General features: G+C 39.0%; 1 protein-coding gene across 5 annotated transcripts in view; it reads left to right on the plus strand.

The window, feature by feature from the left end:
* The window catches only part of mbd6 (methyl-CpG binding domain protein 6), a 192,972-nt gene that overhangs the window by 83,812 nt on the left and 89,447 nt on the right, over positions 1–19,713 (plus strand). For all 5 annotated transcript variants that reach the window (XR_007262541.1, XM_048599562.1, XM_048599564.1 and 2 more), the window contains exon 2: positions 4,213–4,912. Coding sequence is in view for 4 of the 5 variants with exons in the window: in XM_048599562.1 (XP_048455519.1) it covers positions 4,803–4,912 (110 nt within the window). In the remaining variant the exon portion in view is untranslated. The remainder of the gene's footprint in view (positions 1–4,212; positions 4,913–19,713) is intronic.

The following is a 19,713-nucleotide window of genomic DNA, read 5'->3' on the forward strand; positions in this document are numbered from 1 at the left end:
TGGAAATTTGAAATACATATTTTAAAAGTGTTGGATAAATCCTGAAGCCAAGTCAGAACAGATTTAAAATGTTAACTTTGTTTCTTTCTCCATAGATGCTGCCAGACTTGAGTGCTCCAGCACTTTCTACTTTTATTAAAGTGATTGAAGTTGTTAGCAATCATGCTATCAAACAACACCTAGTCAACAGAAACCTGCTGATGGTGCTCAGTTTGTGTTCTGTCAGGGGTACTTTGCTCCTGACCTCATGACCGCTTGGTACAAACATTGATAAAACAGTTGAATTCAAGGTGAGGTCAGAGTGATAGTCCTTGACATCAAGGTAGTATTTGACCAAGTGTTGCATTAAGGAGCCCTAGCAAAATTGTAAATGAATGGGAAATCCGGAAGAACTCCCCACTGGCTATAATTATACCCAGCACTTGATTTCCAATGACTACAACATTCCAATTGTCTCTATCATTGGACATTGCTGCAGCAGTTCCCGAGCCAAGGCTCCTTGGCCCAACCACCATCAGCTACTGCTTCATGACGTACCATCCATCGTAACATCAGAAGTGGGATAGTCATTGATGGTTAGTGTTGAGTAACGTTCTCAACTCAGGAAAAAGCAGTCCATTTCAATGTATAGCATGATAAGTGGCAAACATATTCAGACCACAAGTACTGCAATGATCACCTCCAACAGAGAACCTAATCGTTTTCCAGTCTCAACAACACTTCTGTTTCACCGCCCAATATCAATAACCTTGGCTTATCGTTGATGAAGAACTGAACTGCATCAGCCACATAGACAAAAAATTACAAGAGTAGTTCCAAGGCTGCAAGAAACTCAACACCTGATTCCCCAAAGCCTGTCCACCAGGCACAAGTCAGGAGTGTAATGGCATGCATTCCACTCACGTAGAGGAGTGTAGCGCCCGAAGCTCAACGCCATCCAAAATTATCAGCAGGTGCATGGGAATACAACCACCTTCAAATTCCCTTCCAAGCTTCTTACCATCCTGACATAGAACTATTTTGCTGTTCCTTCACTGTAACTGACTCAAAATCCTGTAACTTCCTTTCAAACATGATTGTGGATATAACACATCTGCATAAGATGAACTGCAATAGTTTAAGAAGACCGGTCCCTGTAACCTTTTTGGGTAATTAGGGATTGGCAATAAGTATTTCCCTTGCTAGCAACACTAAGAGAATAGAGTATGAAGCAATTTCAGTTCAATTTTGCAGTAGATGTACATTCTAGCTCGTAGCAGTCATGCTATAACAAGATAAATCATGATACTGCATATTTGTGAAGTGCTACAAGTTCAATGTTTGTATTTACAATTGCAGGGTTTCAGATTTGGCAACTGTTGGATTGCTATCCTAAAGAACTTGTTTTGGAAGAAAAAGATCCTATGAACATTTTTAAAAACTTCTTTTGCTTCACTTCTTTTATCATCTTCGTTAGTATCACCAACCTTTAAAGTCAAAAGGGAGGAAAAGACCTTGTACATTGACAAAGAGATTAGTGTTTAGTTTCTAACTGAACAAGTTGTACCTAATTTACAAAGGTGCCTGTTGGAATGGTTTGCTTACATTTATTTATTGGAAATATGTTTCTTTTTGGCTTGCATGTACCCTTGCTTGCATGCATTTGCTCTGTTTCTTATGAATATGTTCTTTGCTGTGCAGTTTACAGTTATTTACGTCAGCCAACACGGCAGCTAATTTGTGCACAGGAAGATTTGAGCAGCTTTAATTGCGGAAGTTGCTTTGGCCACTCTCTGACAGCAAATAATGCTAAACAGTTCTTTGTATCCACCTGAATGGGTACACATGAGATTTAACATATACAAAAACACCATCTCATATTGTGATTGTATCCCTCTTTGCTACATTGAAATATCAGTCCAGATTATGTCCTCGTGTTCAGAACTAAGGTTTGAACCAACAACTTCCTGCATCAAGTCATTCTACTGTGCTTAAAAGGGAATATGCAATGGTACTACATTTTGTTTAATCAGATCAGTAAGTAACATACAAACATGGAAAATAGGAACAGGATTAGGCTACTAATCCTTTTGAGCCTGCTCAGCCATTCTTTATGATCATGCCTGATCATCCAACTCTAAGTAGTCTGTTTCTGCTATTCCCCACATCCTTCAATCACTTTAGCTCTACGCACTACATTCAACTCCTTTTTGCAATCTTTCAATGTTTTCGCCTTGGGTGATTTTCAGTGGTAGCAATTTCACAGGCTCAACACACTCGCTGGATAAAGAAACTTCTCCTATCTCAGCTCAGATGGTCTGCCCAATATCCTTAATCTGTGGCCGTAGTTTTGGATTCACCTATCATCACCAAAATCTTTCCTGAATTACTTTGTCTGATTCTGTTAAACTTTTATAGGTTTCTGTGAGTTTCTCTCCCCTCTCCCCCTCCCCTTCCCCCAACTCGTTGCTCTGAATTCCTGCGAATATGCTCCTAACTGATCTAGCCTCTCCTCATACAGCTGTCCTGCCATCCCAGGAATCAGTCTGGTAAAATTTTGCACTCTATAACAGGAGCATCCTCCTTCCGATAAGGAGACCAAAAGTGCGCATATTATTCCAGCTATGGTTTCACCAAGGTCCTGCATAATTGCACCAAGACATCTCTATCACTCTTGCCATGAAGGCCAACATACTATTTGCTGTCTTGATCACCTGCTGCACATGTGCTCTTATCTTCAGGGACTGGTGTACAAGGACGCGCTCTCTCAATTTATAACCTTCAAATAATACGCTCTCCTGTTTCTGCTCCCAAATCAGATAATCTGACATTTACCTACATTAAATTGCATTTCCCATGCATTTGCCCACTGACTCACCTTGTGCGAATTTGGAGATGTTACATTTTAATTCTGTCAACCAAATCATTAATATATATTGGCAACAGCTTGGGTCCTAACACTGATCCCTAAGGTACAGCCCTAGTCATTGCCTGCTATCCAGGAAAATACTCCTATATTCCTACTATTTGTTTCTTCTCTGCCAACCAATTTTCCATCCATCTCAATTCACTACGTCCAAATCCCTTGCACTTAAATTTCACATATTCTCTCTCAGGTGGGATGTTGTTGAAAGTCATCTGAGAGCCCAAATAAACCACATCCACTGGCTCCCATTTGCCAATTCTGAGTCATAACCTCAAAGATTTTGTCAAGCATGAGTTTGCTTTCATAAATCCATGCTGTGACTGATCCTTCCACTGTTTTCCAGGTGCTCAGCTATTAAAATATTAATAATAGATGCTAGCGTTTCTCACACTATCGACATCAGGCTGATTTGATTTATAATTCCTGGTTTTCTCGCTGCCTCCCTTTCTAAATCAAGGGGTAACATTAGTTACACTACAATCTGTAGGAAATGCCATGGTATCTGTAGAATATTGGAAGCTGACTACCAGTGCATCACTTCCTTGAGTCCTCTGACATGTAGATTATCAGGCCCTGGGGACTTATCCACCTTCAGTGCATTCATTTCCATCCTGATGCTGATTTTCTTCAGTTCCTCCCTATCACTCAACCTTGTGTTCCCCAACATTTCCAGTACATCTATTTATATGTAATTCTTTTACGAGAGCAACGTCAAAGTAATTGTAAACCGCAGTATCTAAGCTATAGATTTTTTAAAAATATTCTGAAGTTTGGATATAAAGCATTGTGAGATTGTTTTGATCAATCAGTGAAATGAGTTGAAGACATAATGTGTTATTGAAATATTATAATGGGTGAAGTACCAAACACAGCTCTGAATGACGTGATGAAGTTCTTTCAATTTAAAAAAAAACAGAACACTTGACACCATGCCAAGTCTGTACTGGCTTCTGATGCTATTGTGTATGGAGTAATGGGGCTTAGAATATGAAAATGGAATTTAAAATTTAAGCACTGAATCAAGTTACTTACACCTGTGTATTTGTTAAATGAAGAAATCTCTTGCTTTTTGATGTTTACTTAAAACATGAGCAAACCTCATCGTGGCTCAAATGATTTTCACATGGTTAAAGTTTGTATTTTAGATAATGCATTCAGTTGGTATGCTGTTCCTTAGAATTCATGACCAGATATCAGTGCACTGTGCAGTATATGCAGATATCTTACAGCACACCTCTAACCATTTTCTTGATAAACTAATTGTTAATTTAGTAGTTAACTAAACTAAATTCTTGTTTTATTTACAGGACGTTTTATAAAGGCTGGCTCATCCAAAACTATGGAAGCAGTGATGAGCAATATCAAGAGGCTGCTTTGTTAAATGTGAGAACCATCTGTATTTTGACGTGCCTGGGATATATACATTAAAGAGAAGGATGTGGTCAACTATGGCTTCAATTGTAGAAAGATTACCCTGACCCTAAAAAGTCAAGACTTGTCTGCGGGAATCAGTAAAGCTGAATTAAACTGCTGTATGTCAGAACATATATTATCCTCCTTAACCCTCAGAACTGAATAAAGGCATTTGTGAATCATGTGCGTTCTGGTTAGAAGGCAGCCAGTTCTCCCCATGTAGCATTACTCTACAGCTCAAAACGCTCTGAATCATCGCACAAACACTAAATGAATGTGGATTATTATGAAGCAGTGACTTTAAATAAAATGGTGGCTTTTGAAGAGATGATTCCTCATTGAGCTGGAGCATCTCCCTGAACACTTCGTACAGTGGACAAGCACTGTACCATATGGTCACATTTCAGAGGCCATGATGACATGAAATCTGGAGGTATCATCTGACTATTGATATCTTTGAGGTGTCACAAGCAGAAACGTAAAAATGAATGGAGGAAATGAGAATGATGGTGAAAAAGATGGCGGGGGACCAGCAGTTCAAGTTCCTATAGGATGGCAGCGACAAGTGGATCAGAATGGAGTGCTGTACATGAGGTATGTGTTCCATTTCTTTTAAGGTTGTCAACATGGCAAATGGAAAGAACGTTTGAGTGAAAAGAAAGCAAATTTAGGAAATGCCTCTGGGTATACAGCGTAAATAGAAACTGTGATCAAAAAACAGTTCCTTGTTGATATCTTTGTGCTGGTAATTTATTTTACTAGATTTTTTTTGTTTTTTGCATAGTTGGAAATGGTCTCCAGGTCCATTACGTAATTACTTGTCTTGCAGTTTACTCATTGTGATCTGTTTACCCAGCATAGTTAAGAGTTATTTAATTTATACTTTCTCAATAGGACTGACTTTTTTTCAAATGATTGACTTTTGTAAAAACAAAAACTTGCTGTCTTTTTCTAAAATGTGTATTTTGAAAGTTCAGCGGCAGGTAAGTGTTGGAAGTTAATAGTTTCACATTCCAAGAACTTATTTGCTTTAATCGATAGTTTTTGTGTAGTGGACCAAGATAGTACCGGGCTGATGACTATTACAATGACCTTGTTCTTGAATTGGAAAGAGAAAAACAGTGTGTCCTTCCTAATTACTCTTAAATAATTGTTTAAATCGTGGATGTGGATGCCAGTTGGACCAGGGATTTGCTCTTATTTTGCATGGTCATACGGCCTTTACGTAGTGCCGATTCTTAAGCAAGTTAGATAGTGGCTGATTTGCATAAGAGCTTGCTACCGCCTGAACTGTGCCACAGCTCTTACCAGGAATATTTCTGAAGAGGAATAAATTTCGAAATAAGAGTAAGTGAATTTCAGTATTTTGCTGAATGCTTAACTCGTAACTGTATGATTTTTACTGTTTGCAAGTACTGGATAAGAATGGTATCTAAAAACACTTATTTCTTTGCAACAGTGCCCAGAAACTTCTGAAGCCTTGTCCTCTGGCCTTCACTGTTCTGTGTAAATATTCACTTCCCATGTTATGGTGTAATTTGGGGAAAAGGAGTTATGGTGAAAAATGCTCCAAATGCTTTTTGTTCTACAGCTTTATTTTCTTTATGTAGTTAAGTTGGCTAGCTTGTGTTTCTCATTTGATGTTTACCTGGCAGTATCTGCATAAAAATCCTGCAACCTGTTGTCGTATATACTCTGTTATCAATCCAACCTTTTCCAGTTTATTAAGGAGATGGATTGGGACTTCTGGAAGATTTTAATTTGACTTTTTCCATCAATAACAGGAGCTGATTACATGCCCTGACTTAGCCTCCTTCAGTACAATTTTATAATTTATATTAGTACACGCTTTTATGAAACACCTTTCATACTGAAAACTCCCCATGGTGATTTGCAAGGACAGAATGGGATGTATGGCTGTGGAGGTAGGCAGGCATGCCAGGCTGGAAAACATGGCAAAGTAAAAGTTGGGAAGGGAGTGGAAGGAATTTGTAAACGAGAATTAAGATTTTAAATTTGACCATTTCTAGGCATGAAATCCGCTTCACAGCACCAAGGATGCAGGTTCAATTCCTGCCTTGGGCGGCTGTCTGTTTGCACATTGTCCCCATGTCTGCATGGGTTTCTTCCAGGTGCTCCGGTTTCCTCAGTCCAAAGATGTGCAGTTTAGATGGATTGGCCATGCTAAATTGTCCATAGTGTCCAGGGATGTGCAGGCTAGGTGGGTTAGCTATGGGAAATGCAGGGCTCCAGGGATAGCGTAGGTGGGATGGTCTTCGGAGGGTCAGTGTGGACTCGATGGGACAAATGGTCTGCTTCCACACTGTTGGGACTCTATGATTCTATAATGTGTATATATTTAAAAATGAGCCAGTCCTTTAAACCTGAATCTAATGATGATATAATGCACTGTCAGTATACCTTATTATTTTGTGGCCCCTCTCAGGTGATCGAGAGTTGATTTGTGAAATCAAATTTGGGAAGTACAGTGGCTTCTAAGAAAGAGACACACCATTCCAGACAACATTTACACATAATAATAATAGCTATAGAAATGAACTCATGCGGCTGATTTTGTAGCTGTTTCATCACGTCTGCTCTCAACAGACTGCCAGTATTTCCTTCCAAGTGCCGCTCACCTCTTGTATATTTAACAAAAAAAAGACTTGTTGGCATCCAGACTATTTTGTCTTCTGTTCATTTTAAACAGACAGCAGTGATCTGCTGAGGGTAGGGCCTCTGCTCATTTCTGCATACCTTTTGGTCTCTCATACAGTACATATTAACCTTAACATTCAATGATATTACTCTCACTGAATCCCCCACTCCGAAACAGGGAAGTTGCCATTAACCAAAAACTGAATTGGACAATCCATATAAATACTGTGGCAACAAAAGCAGGTGAGAATCTGGGATTTGTGCAGCAAGTAAATAGATTGATTTGATTTGTTTTTAAATGTACTTTGTTACAAAATACAGTGAAAAGTGTTGTATAATGTTGCCACTCTCTGGTGCCACCTTAAAACACAGAAAAATAAACCAAAGTTGTACAACATATAGTCAGAAAAATAAAAACAAGATCAAGTTCAAGTCTACAGTCCTTCTTATTAAAATGCTCAACCATGGGCCTGAAACAGCCAGCCACGAGTCTCTACTCCGGCGTCATCTCGCCTCCACTGACTTTCAATGTCTGACCGCCATCTGCAAGGAAAACATCCGGAGTGTGATGGGATACCCGCTAAGTGCCTGGCTAAGTATAGCTCCACCATTACTCAAGTTTAACACCATCCAGGAGAAAACATCCTGCTTTATTGGTACCCCATCTGCTACCTCCACCACTGACAGAGATGGCGTGCATGCTATCCACAGTATGGACTCTTAACAGCTGACCTCTGACATCACTTTCCAAAGGAATGACTACTACCACCTAAGAGTACAAGGCAGCAGATGTCTGGAAACACTGAGCTGCAAGTTCCCCTCCAAGCCATACATATGGAATTATCTCGCCATTCTTTTATTATTGTAGGATCAAAATCCTAGAACTTCATTCTAATCTGTGTCATGAGTGTACTATTGCATGAGCTGCAGTGTTTCATGAAAGCATTCACCACCATGTCATGGACATTTAGGATTGGGTAATAAACGCTGGCCGAGCCAGCAACAATGACTCCTGAAGAAGAATAAAAAGAATATGACAATTTCTCTCAACACCCCAAAGCCTATATTTTTAACACATAGTCTAACTGAAAAGGAAGATTAAGAAAACCTACTCTGCCTGTTCCTAAGGCAACTAAAGCTTCTGGGAAGAGTAAAATTGGTTGAGGCTATATAAAGGAACACAGAGCCATCTGTAGAACTTAATGCTATAAGTGCAAGCTATAGATTACAGAGACTAGCTCCAACAGCTGAGGATAAGCAAGGACAGAGTTGCTACTTTTGTGTTTGATGACTTGTGCAGTTGAGATCGCATTGAGTAGATTCTGCAGGCATATTTCACTTTTGATGAAGATCATGCCTGTGAAACCAGGCTTGATTGTGCACTGCTGTTGACCCAGGATCTAACTAAATTCTAGAAGAGGTGTGGCTTTTCAAGGGAGGCAGAATTTTGAAGGACTTTGTTACTGAGTTTGCCCTGTAGGTATTTTCTCATAACATGTTCAGAGATATTGTTGCACACCTCTGGAGCAGGTGAAACTTGAACCTGGCTCTCCATATTCAGAGATAGTGGTACTACCATTGAACCATGAGCCAAACAAAGTTTGCTCTATATGCTAAATATACTGCTAGACCAATTTAGTAGCATCTGCTTTATTTGTAGCTGCCTTTTAATGAGTAATTTATGGTTTATAATCAACTGCAATTTGCATATTCGTTCATACTTAACTAATATTGACTTTGGATTTTGGAGGATTAGTGATTAACTAATTGGTAAAAGTTTTTTGTTTAATTTTTTTTTATAGTAAAATTTCTTAAACCCCTGGGGTTTTGTTTCATTATTTTTGTAAAGAACTTGGATTCAGATTTCTTCTACTGTCAACAAAATTTACTAGTTTCTTCGGAGAGAGTGAAACTGAAACCTCAAAATTCATTAACTGATCTTCAGTTCTCTGATCTCGTTGTCCCTCCCCTGGACTAATTCCTGTTCTGTAAAAGACCAGAGCACCAGCTCTTCCCTCTTTTAACCTCTTCTCTCAATCACCAAGTTTCCAAATTAAATGAGTATTTTGTTTGACAACTCCATTGAGTTAATTGCATTGTACACTACCAAGATCCCTGTATCTTTAATAGCTGAAATTCCAGGAAGCTGTGTCAGGCCCTGCTGACCAGGGAATGAGTCCTGATTAGTCACCCAATTTTCCTTTTATCATTTGACTAGACTGAGCATAACTGTAATTTAATGTTCAGGCAAAGTTAAATGCTAAATGGAAACTTGACTAGACTTTGCAAAGAGATCAATACTTAAAATTCTCTCACTCACCAAATTCCCCGAGTTAAGCAAGTACTCTGCCTTGGAGTATTCTGAGCTAGATTTCCATTTATAAAGCTCTTACTGACTGTCTGGGTTAGATACGGCATTTTAAAAAGAACAAATTCACTGTTCCAGAAATAACTCAATTTTTCATATTTCTTTAGAACTTGGGGTTTTGCAAATTATTACTAAAATTGCCAAACATGTACTGTTTTTAAATGTGTTAGGTTGCACAGTGTATCCGTTTAGTACATGGTTATTTCTAAATTGTAACTTTGTTTCTTACTTGATGCATTTCTGCACTGAAGCCTGTAATCCTTACTTTATGGATGATTTTATTTCTGTACATGTGTATGTGCATTCACTGTCGGTCTTGGAAATGAAAATCCTTGCCTAGATGTAGGATTGTTAGCTTGATTATTATCAACAGAACCCTTTTTTTGTTGGAACTGTGGTTGGAAATCACATCAGGAGTGAAATTGACTTCATGAACATCTTTGCAATGGAAGTATATGGCAAAACTCTTTCTAGGTTCATATAGAGCATAGAGAACATAGAACATAGAACAAGGCCTTCGGCCCATGATGTTGTGCTGACCTATTATCCTACTAAGATCAAACTACCCTGCATACCCTACATCATACTATCATGCATGTGTCTATCCAAGAGTCACTTAAAAGTCTCTGAAGTATCTGACTCCACTACCACAGCCGGCAGCACACTCCAAACACCTTAAAATTATGCCCGTTCATAGTAGTCATTTCCGCCCAGGGAAAAAGTCTCTAGCTATCCATTTTATCTGTGCCTTGCCAGTGCCCATTATATATTACTTAATTGGAGAGGGCAAAATTAATGCATCCAATTTGGAACCTACAGTTTATAGTTTTAGAAATGTAAAGGGAACCATTCTTGTTTCTTTCACTGTTTATATGAAGTTTTCAGAACATACAACAAGTTTGACAAATCTGACTACCTGCATGTGTAACTCAGAATCAGAATATTGTGGTTTCAAGTTCATCCTGAGCACAAATTCCAAGCTAACAGCTCAGTGCAGTAGTGAGAGTGCTGTTCTGTCAGTGTTGCTGTTTTTCAAATACCCTTTCTGCTGGTTGTAAAAGATTCCCTGGAACTACTCTATCAATTCGAGCAAATGTTGGAATCTTCTGTCCAAATTCCATCCCTCAACCAGCACTTTGAAAAAAAAATACTATTGTGTTACAGCAGTGTTGGTTGTGAGATCATGCTGTCCTCGAATTGACAATTCAGTGGAGAGTGCTGTTCAAAAATATTTAATTGGCTCTAAAGCACTCTGTGAGATATCCTGAAATCATAAAAGGAGGATACAAGTCCATGTCTGTCTGTCTCTGTTTCTCTTTTACTGTCTCGAAGAATTCTTAGCAATAATTTTGATAGCAGACCATCTATCAAGTAGAATGTCCGGTTCCAGTTAGCAAAGACAATGTTGTTTTGTGGTAACAACAAGAAAGCCATTATCTAAAATTTTTGTGTATCAAATAGAAATGGGTATGGGAAGAATTTTTGCAGAAGAGTGTAAGATCAGCTAAATAAAAAAATTGAACCAATGCAGCAAAAGAAACAATGAATTAAGATTAGTTCAGTAATATATCAGCTCAGAATGTTTCCTAAAGTGTAATGAAAGGTTTCACTTTCTCTGTTTTTGAAACAAATAATTTCCTTTAAGTCAACCCATGATGGTAGTTAAGGACACAAATTAATTTCTCAACTAAGAGACCATATCCCAAGATTAAGCACTATATCAGCATTGCACTTGATAGTCAGACTGGATTATATGCTGTATCCCTGATGTGGAACTTGGACCTCGGTCACAATTTTATATTGAGCCAAGATTAAAACTTAACTCCCCATAAGTTCAATTTGATGCACAAATGAATAGTGTTTCTGATGGCTATCAAACTGGATTGTATAGGACCTGATTTAAGAGGCTATTAATGGGTAAGCTTAATTCCAAAATTTGATCTAATTTGTGAACATTTTAGTTGTTTCTGAAACCTTTGCATGAGACAGAGAATGAAATTAAGATAACGTGATTAACATTTACAATTCTATTTGAAATTCAACAAAAATATGCCTTTTACAACTGATTAACGCCATCTCAGAATTTTAATGTTCTGCTTTAGCTTTTATACTGAGGCAAGGGTAAGTGCGTTTCTTATTCTTTAAATAAACAGGAAAAACACTGCATGCCTCCACAGTATTGTATTGATGTCATTCTAATAATGCAACTAATTCTTAAGGCTTTCTCTTGTTTTGGTTTTTGATTTGTAGCTATAGCATTGAGAAAATCTTTTTATTAAGAGCTTCCACCTCTCGGAGGCAGCTTCGGACCAATCTATAGCCGACAAAATGCTCTAAAAATACTGCTCACATTTAAACATCTGTAATAAGTTTCACCACAGCAGCTGTGATTTACAATATTTTAAAACAATCAGCAATATTCTGCATAGAATAACATACATTAGGGGGATAAAAGACTATTTGCCCCATCTCCCAATATCAAAGAATCATTTTTAACAAAATGCTGCAGGATTTAGTTCAAGGTTTGCAACAATGTAAAAGATTAATTAGTTCTTCATTGGGCCATACTCCACTTGTGTACCAGGTTGGAGTGAAATTTAGCCACTACTTTATTGAGATATATTGTTTACAAACAGACTAAAAACTATTGCCTCGACCTATAGTCAGTCATAGAGGTAATAATGAACAATAGGGGCATTTTTTTTCAATGAAACTCTGGACTGATTGTAATTTTTTTTTAAATAACTAAGCTTGCTGAAATTGCCAATTTGGTCATGTCGATGTCACCAGAAATTGTCGAAATCCCCTGGAGTCAGGAATTTTTGTTGAATGGTAGTTAGTTTATATTTGTATTAAGTCTCATTTATGGAACGATAGAATGGTTACAGATCAACTGGCATTTTGCACGAGTAATCCGACTCATCCCATTCCCCTGCCCTTTCTCCATCGCCTTATGAATGTTTTCCTTCAATTTATTGGTTCATTCCTTTTTAGAAGCCACAATTGCATTTCCCTCTGCCACAGTTTAAGGCTGTACATTCCAGATCAAACTACTAGCTGGGTAAGATGTTTTGCTGCATGTCATTTTGGTTCTTTAGCCAATCATTTTAACTGTGTCCTCTGGCTTTGGACGCATCTGCCAATGGAAACCGTTTCTCTATTATATTCTTTGAGGCTGTTTTTAATTTTGAACAATCCTTTGCCATCTTCGGCAATTTATATTCATGTATCCACAAGTCTCACCTGTTTCTGCATCTTCATTCCACTAGCTTGCCGATACTATCTTGGGGCCTGTCATTGTTGGCTTGAAGTGTTCACTACATGTGACAAAGAAGGTTAATTTGCAGACAAGGAGTAGATTTTAATCAGAATGGTGAACTGCTGCCATTCAAAAAATGCAAAATTTGCTTTGGAGGGTTTCAAGATTGAGAGACAGGTTTGTGGTAGCACAGTGGTTGGCACTGTTGCCTCTCAGTGCCAGGGACCTGGGTTCAGTTCCACCCTTGGGTGTATGTGGAGTTTGCATGGGTGTCTGCCGGGTGCTCCAGTTTCCTCCCACAGTCAAAAAATGTGCAGGTTAGGTGGATTGGCCATGCTACATTGCCCAGTAGTGTCCAGGGACGTGCAGGCTATGTGGATTAGCCATTGTTAATGTGTTGCGGAGTTACCGGGGATAGGGTGGGACATTTTGTGCAGTGACAGCGCAGACTTGATGAGCCAAACAGCTTCTATCTGCACTGTAGGGATTCAATGACTATTACAAAAGACAGTTTTTCCGAGCCATACATCAATAGCTTTAGACGTTTGTAGATAACAAATGTTTTATAAAGTTTGCATATTTTAATGCATGCAAAATACATTTCAGCAGAGTTTCTCAGAAGTTGTAGAGCCGACCAGGGAACAGGCAGTTTCAGACCTGATGATGTCTAATGATCCAAGGTTGATTCATGTCCTCCTCGTAGAGGATATTCTTGGGACGAGTGATCATGATTTGAGCATGGAGGCAATGAAATTTCATATACAACTTGTGTAAGAAACTTGGGTTGGAGCTGTTGCCTTAAATTATAATGGCTATTGTAGTTTTGTAGTTTTGAAGAAAAACTAATTTTATTGATGTTTTCTGTTTTATACTCATCAGGGCAGTGTACAAAAAATACCAAAGTAAAGAAAAAGCAACTTTTATACAATGAGAGGAGAGTGCTGACTGGAATGAGAGTAAACTGATAAGAGGCTTTGCCACAGAGAATATACCAGTTATTGATGACAGGACTTTAGACTTTAGAGGAGATGATGGTGTAGTGGTATTACCGCTAGACTGTTAATTCAGAGATGCAGATAATCATCTGGGGCCTGGCTTCAAATACTAGATGGTAGAATTTGAATTCAATTTTTTTTTAAATCTGTGGAATTAAGAGACTATTGGTGACTATGAAATTGTTGTCAATTATTGGATAAACTCATCTGTTCCACTAATGGCTGTCAGGGAAGCAATCTGCCACAAGGAATCTGTCCGACTTTTATGTGACTCCAAACTCATAACAATGTGGTTGATCATCAACTGCCCTCTGGGCAATTTGGGATGGGAATAAATGCTTCCCTAGCCAGCAACGCCCACATCCTGTGAATGATAAAAAAAACTACCAAGCTTTGTTTAAAATTTCAACAAAGCATGTTAATTCTGTTCAGGCCATTGTCCTGAAAGATGAGCTGGAGCATAAGACATTGCAGAAGTCAACTATTCGGGCCCATCTAGTCTGCACCATCATTCAGTGAGATTATGGTTGATCTGATGATCTTCAACTCCCTTTTCTGTATAACCCTTGATTCCCTTAGTACTTAAAAATCTATCTCAGCCTTGAATGTACTTAAAGATCTAGCCTCAGTAGCCAGAACAGTTGATACCTTTTTTGTTGCAGTTAAGCACATACAGTGTGTGTACATGTTCTTTGTCTGTAAAGAATAGGACCTTGTGCATTGTTGCTACTACATAGATTGTGGCTGAGGAACCTGAGTCCGGGCTTGAGAGTCAGTGTGTTGGGAGTTAGTGTTAATTTTTTCCTTCAATGCTCTTTTGATCTAATCTGTCTATGATTAGCAGTAACTAGAAAGCATTATGCAAGTAAACTAGGTTTAAACTAGCTCTGAAGAGTCATCTAGGGTGGAAACATTAGCTTAGAGCTAGTAGGAACTGCAGATGCTGGAGAATCTGAGATAACAAGATGTAGAGCTGGATGAACACAGCAGGCCAAGCAGCATCAGAGGAGCAGGAAAGCTGACGTTTCGGGCCTGGACCCTTCTTCAGAAATGGGGGAGGGGAAGGGGGTTCTGAAATAAATAGGGAGAGAGGGGGAGGCGGATAGAAGATGGAAAGAGGAGAAAATAGGTGGAGAGGAGACAGACAGGTCAAAGAGGCGGGGATGGAGCCAGTAAAGGTCAGTGTAGGTGGGGAGTTCGGGAGCGGATAGGTCAGTCCAGGGAGGACGGACAAGTCAAGGAGGCAGGATGAGGAGAGGAGGTAGGAGATGGGGGTGGGGCTTGAGATGGGAGGAGGGGATAGGTGGGAGGAAGGACAGGTTGGGGAGGCGGGAACAAGCTGGGCTGGTTTTGGGATGCGGTAGGGGGAGGGGAGATTTTGAAGCTTGTGAAGTCCACATTGATACTATTGGGCTGCAGGGTTCCCAAGCGAAATATGAGGTGCTGTTCCTGCAACCTTCGGGTGGCATCATTGTGGCACTGCGGGAGGCCCAGGATGGACATGTCGTCTGAGGAATGGGAGGGGGAGTTGAAATGGTTCGCGACTGGGAGGTGCAGTTGTTCAGTGCGGACCGAGCGTAGGTGTCCCGCAAAACGGTCCCCAAGCTTGGTTTCCCCGATGTAGAGGAATCATCAATCGTGGCGGATAAAATATACAAATATTTTTGTTCAGATTTGATTATAGAAAATCCAGAAGCATACTAGTAATAGTTTAAAATCAGGTGGAACAGGGATAGAACTGAGAGTAAAACTCATGACAATTCGAGGTGACAAATGAGTTAGTAGATGGCTTAGTGTTAATTTTCCAAAATTCACTAGGCCTGGAAAGGTTCCATCAGATTGGAAAGTAGCAAATATAACTCCTTTACTCAAAAAGGGAGACCAAATGTAGAAAACTATATACCAATTAGCTTGCCATCAGTCATCGAGAAGGTGTTGGAATTGACTATTAAAGAGATTATTGTTGGACATTTGGTTAAACTTGATGTAATCAAGAAGAATGAGCACTGTTTTGTGAAAGAAAAATGATGTTTAACCAATTTGTTAGACTGGTTTGAAGAAGTAACATGATGTGGATGAAGGACAGCCTGATAATGTATTGTATTTGGCTTTCCAGAAGGCATTTGATAAGGTGCCACATCAATGATTATTCCGGAAAATAAAGTTCATGATGCAGAGAGTAATATATCAGCATGGGTAGAATATTGGCTGACAGAAAAAAACGTACGTATCAACAGGTCTTTAACTGATTGGCGGGATGTGATGAGTGGAGTCCCACAGGAGCCTTTGCTGTGGCTTCAACTTAATAAAATTTATATGAATGACTTAGATGCGGGTTAAAAAAAGAAAGTCATGGTAGCTAAATTCAAAATGACACCAAGATACATAGGAACATAGGTTGTGAAGAAGTCATGAGTTTGCAGGTGGGACAAGTGAGTAGTCGAAATCCAGCAAATGGTATGTAATATGTCAAATTATGAACTTTGGCAGGAAAAATAAAGAGATGTATGACTTTAATGGAGATGACTGCAGAATTCTGATGTGAAAAGGTGTCCTGGCACATGAGTCAAAGAATTAGTGTGCAAGTACAGCACAGTCAAGAAGGCCCATGGGATACTGTGCTTTGTTGCAAGAGGAATTAAAAAGAAAAGATGTTATGCTTCAGTTATGCAGGGTATTGGTGAGACCACATCTCAATGACTGTGTGCAGTTTTGAGCTCCTTGTTTAAGGAAAGATGCAAATACATTGGTGGCATTTCAGCAATGGTTTACTAAATTAAACAAGTAATGAGTGGGTTGTCTTATAAGGATAGCTTGAACAGGGTGGACTTTTTTCCACTTGCATTTAGAAAAGTAAATATATATGCTTTAGCCAAGATCTTTCAGAATTCTAAATGCATTTGCTGGAAGTTAGTTTGAGGTTTTCTATTCCAGCTTTCAGAAACTCTTGTGTTTGCTTAAACCCCTGCCATTCCTTGCTGCAAGAGGAATTGAGCATACAAGTAAGAATAATTGTAATGTTCAATTATACAGGGGCATTTGTCACCTTAAGAAGAAAGACTGGGCTTGATTGGATAGGCTGGACTCATCAGAGTTTAGAAGAATGAAGAATGATTTGATTGAAGTTTAAAAGATCCTGAATGGTCTTAGCAAGGTAGATGTAGAAAAGATGCTTACTCTTGTAAAAGGATCTAGAAATAGAGGACACTGTTATGAAAATAGGAGTCACTCCTTTTTAGGATAGACAAAGATTAACTACTTTTTGAAGGTTGTTTGAGTTTGGAACGCTCTGCCTCAAAAGGCAATTGACACAGCATTATTGAATATTTTTATGGCAGAAATATGTTCATGTAAGGAAAAGAAATCAAAGTTTATCGGGGTAGATGGAAATGTGCAACTCAGAACACAAATTTAACAGCAGTAGTTTCATGAAATAGCTGGGCAGGCTTGCAGAACAGAATTGCTTTCTTCTGCTCTGAATTCATATATTTTTATGGCCTAGGTTCTTAATGGTACTGCAGCACCCACAGAAATGTTCAACCCCTGTGTTATGTTACCCCTCTGCATGTCAATGTTCGATCCCACCCCAGATTTTTTTTATTACTCATGGGATGTCATCATCACAGGCTGGCCAGCATGTATTGTCATAGTTGCCCTTGAGAACCTGGTGATGAGTTGCTTTCTTGAACCACTGAAGACCATGTGTTGTAAGTAGACCCACAGTGCTGTTCGGGAGGGAATTCCATTGACAGTGAAGGAATCGTGATATATTTCCAACTCAAAATGGTGAGTGGCTTGGAAGAGAATGTGGTATTCCCCTGTAAATACTGCCCTTGTCCTTCTAGTGGTTGTCGGTTTTGATGGTGCTGTCGGAGGATCTTTGGTGAATTTCTGCAGTGCGTCTTGTAGATAGTACACTCTGCTGCTACTGAGCATTGTTGATAGAGGGAGTAGTTGCTTATGGATGTGGTGCCGATCAAGCAGACTGCTTTGTCTTGTACGATTGTCAGTGATCACCCCCTTCTCAAACCCCTGACAATGCTAATCCCTTCTTTCATCTCATCTGCTCTCAACTCACCTTTTTCAGCTTCGTTCCAGTCAATGTCAGAAAATTGGCATTTTTGTCCCTACTAGATGTGTTTGAGCATTCTTATTGTTGAACCTTCTCAAAATCTTACGTTTCAAGATGACATGTTGTCAACATTTTTTGTATAATTTTAAACTTCTATTTTCTTTCGCAATTTCAAAATCCTGGAATTCCCTCCCTAATGGCATTCTGGGTCAACCAACAGCAGGTGCACTGCAGCAGCTCAAGAAGGTAGCTCACCACAGACCGTTCTCGAGGACAGCTAGGCTTGGTCAATTAATGCTGGCCAGCCACGATGCCCACATCCCACAATGAATAAAAAAAAGCTAGAGAACTCTAGGTAATAGTAAGAACTGCCGATGCTGGAGTCCGAGATAACTGTGGAGCTGGAGGAACTCAGCAGGTCAGGTAGCATCAGAGGAGCAGGAAAGCTGACATTTCATCAACTCTTCTGCTCCTCTGATGCTGCCTGGCCCGCTGTGTTCCTCCAGCTCCACACTGTGTTATCTCTAGAGAGCTCTAGGTGCTCTTTTGTTATGCCATGCAACTGTATCTGCAGTCTGAATTGAAGCGGTAGAGAAATTTGAATCCTTATCTTGAATCTACATACTATGTGATTGGTCGTGTGGTGGCGCACACTGCAAGTGTGTTCCTGCAGGAAATGAACTGCTGGAACACAAGATTAGAAACAAAATTCAACTTCTCTTTAGCAATGAAATATGTGTAAAAACAGACAACAGTGAAATATGGAATAATTTCAAGAAAATAGAAACAGTGCACCTGAGAACTTGTATGATGTCAAGTTGTTTTGCTCATGAGAGAGAATTTTATAACTTTTGGTTCTGGTTTATAAAATCCATTTTGGAAATATTTAAATTTGTTCCTAACTGCGTACTTTTGGAGGGACTAACTTAGTACTTATGTACTGCTTGACTGAGGGCAGTTTCTGATAAATCACAGGAGACTGTGGAGCATTAATTTTAGAAAGAGTTGGAGTGTGAAAAGTTTAAATAAACCATCAATTTGACCTCTGAACCATTAACTTCAGAAAGAGAAAAAGGTTGAGCAAGCTGCAGTGTAAAAGAATATCATTTCTCTTGCAAGGTTAAAACATTGACTCTTTCTCCTCACAGATGTTACATGACCTTCTGAGTTTTACCAGCATTTTTAATTCTTATTATTGTAAAATTGGTAACTGGAAACCCGATCTCATCAGCAACATGATAATGTTTCTTAATGCTGTCTCATTTCTTGCAAGATTACAAATTGTTATCCAGTAGATACCTCAAGATCTTTTTTAAAAGGTTGATGACGTTAATGGAAGTGTTGAACCTGTACACATGACTCAGTACTGATTTTATATATTCAACTAACATTTTATACCTATCAAAATGTCCAAGCAACTGCAGTTGGAGATGAAACAAATAGATTAGAAAGTAACGTGATGAAATATGATTCCTTTAGACTCTAAGTTGTTTGATTTGGCTGAAGGTTTCTAAAAAAAAACAAATTCTCTGCTCGCACCAACTTCTTCCACTGTTAGAAGAAATGACTTAAGTATAACTTTAAAATTCCTTTATCCAAAATGCTTCAAAGTTAACAAATTATTTTCAAAGTGAATTTATTATTCTGTATGTAATAACAGCAGAGGTCAACACATACTGTGGAGATGAATGTTAGTTTTTTTTATTTGAGGGATAGGCAGGAAATGAGAATATTCCTACTTTTGGTACAACAGAACTTGAACATTGCTGGAAAGAAGGTATATTTTGTCAAAGTACTTTTTGTACTTATTCATGTACAAGAATACCCATTTAAGGGAAAAAGGAACTGTATGAAAGGGAAGGGGGTTAAAATTGTTTCAGAGATAGTAGGAACTGCAGATGCTGGAGAATCTGAGATAACAAGGTGTAGAGCTGGATGAACACAGCAGGCCAAGCAGCATCAGAGGAGCAGGAAGGCCGACGTTTCGGGCCTAGACCCTTGCGATAGGGCCTTTACCCTAACTCCTTTTGTTTTCCTCGTTCT

The sequence above is a fragment of the Rhincodon typus genome, chromosome 7, assembly GCF_021869965.1.
Source record: "Rhincodon typus isolate 14 chromosome 7, sRhiTyp1.1, whole genome shotgun sequence".
NCBI lineage: Eukaryota > Metazoa > Chordata > Chondrichthyes > Orectolobiformes > Rhincodontidae > Rhincodon > Rhincodon typus.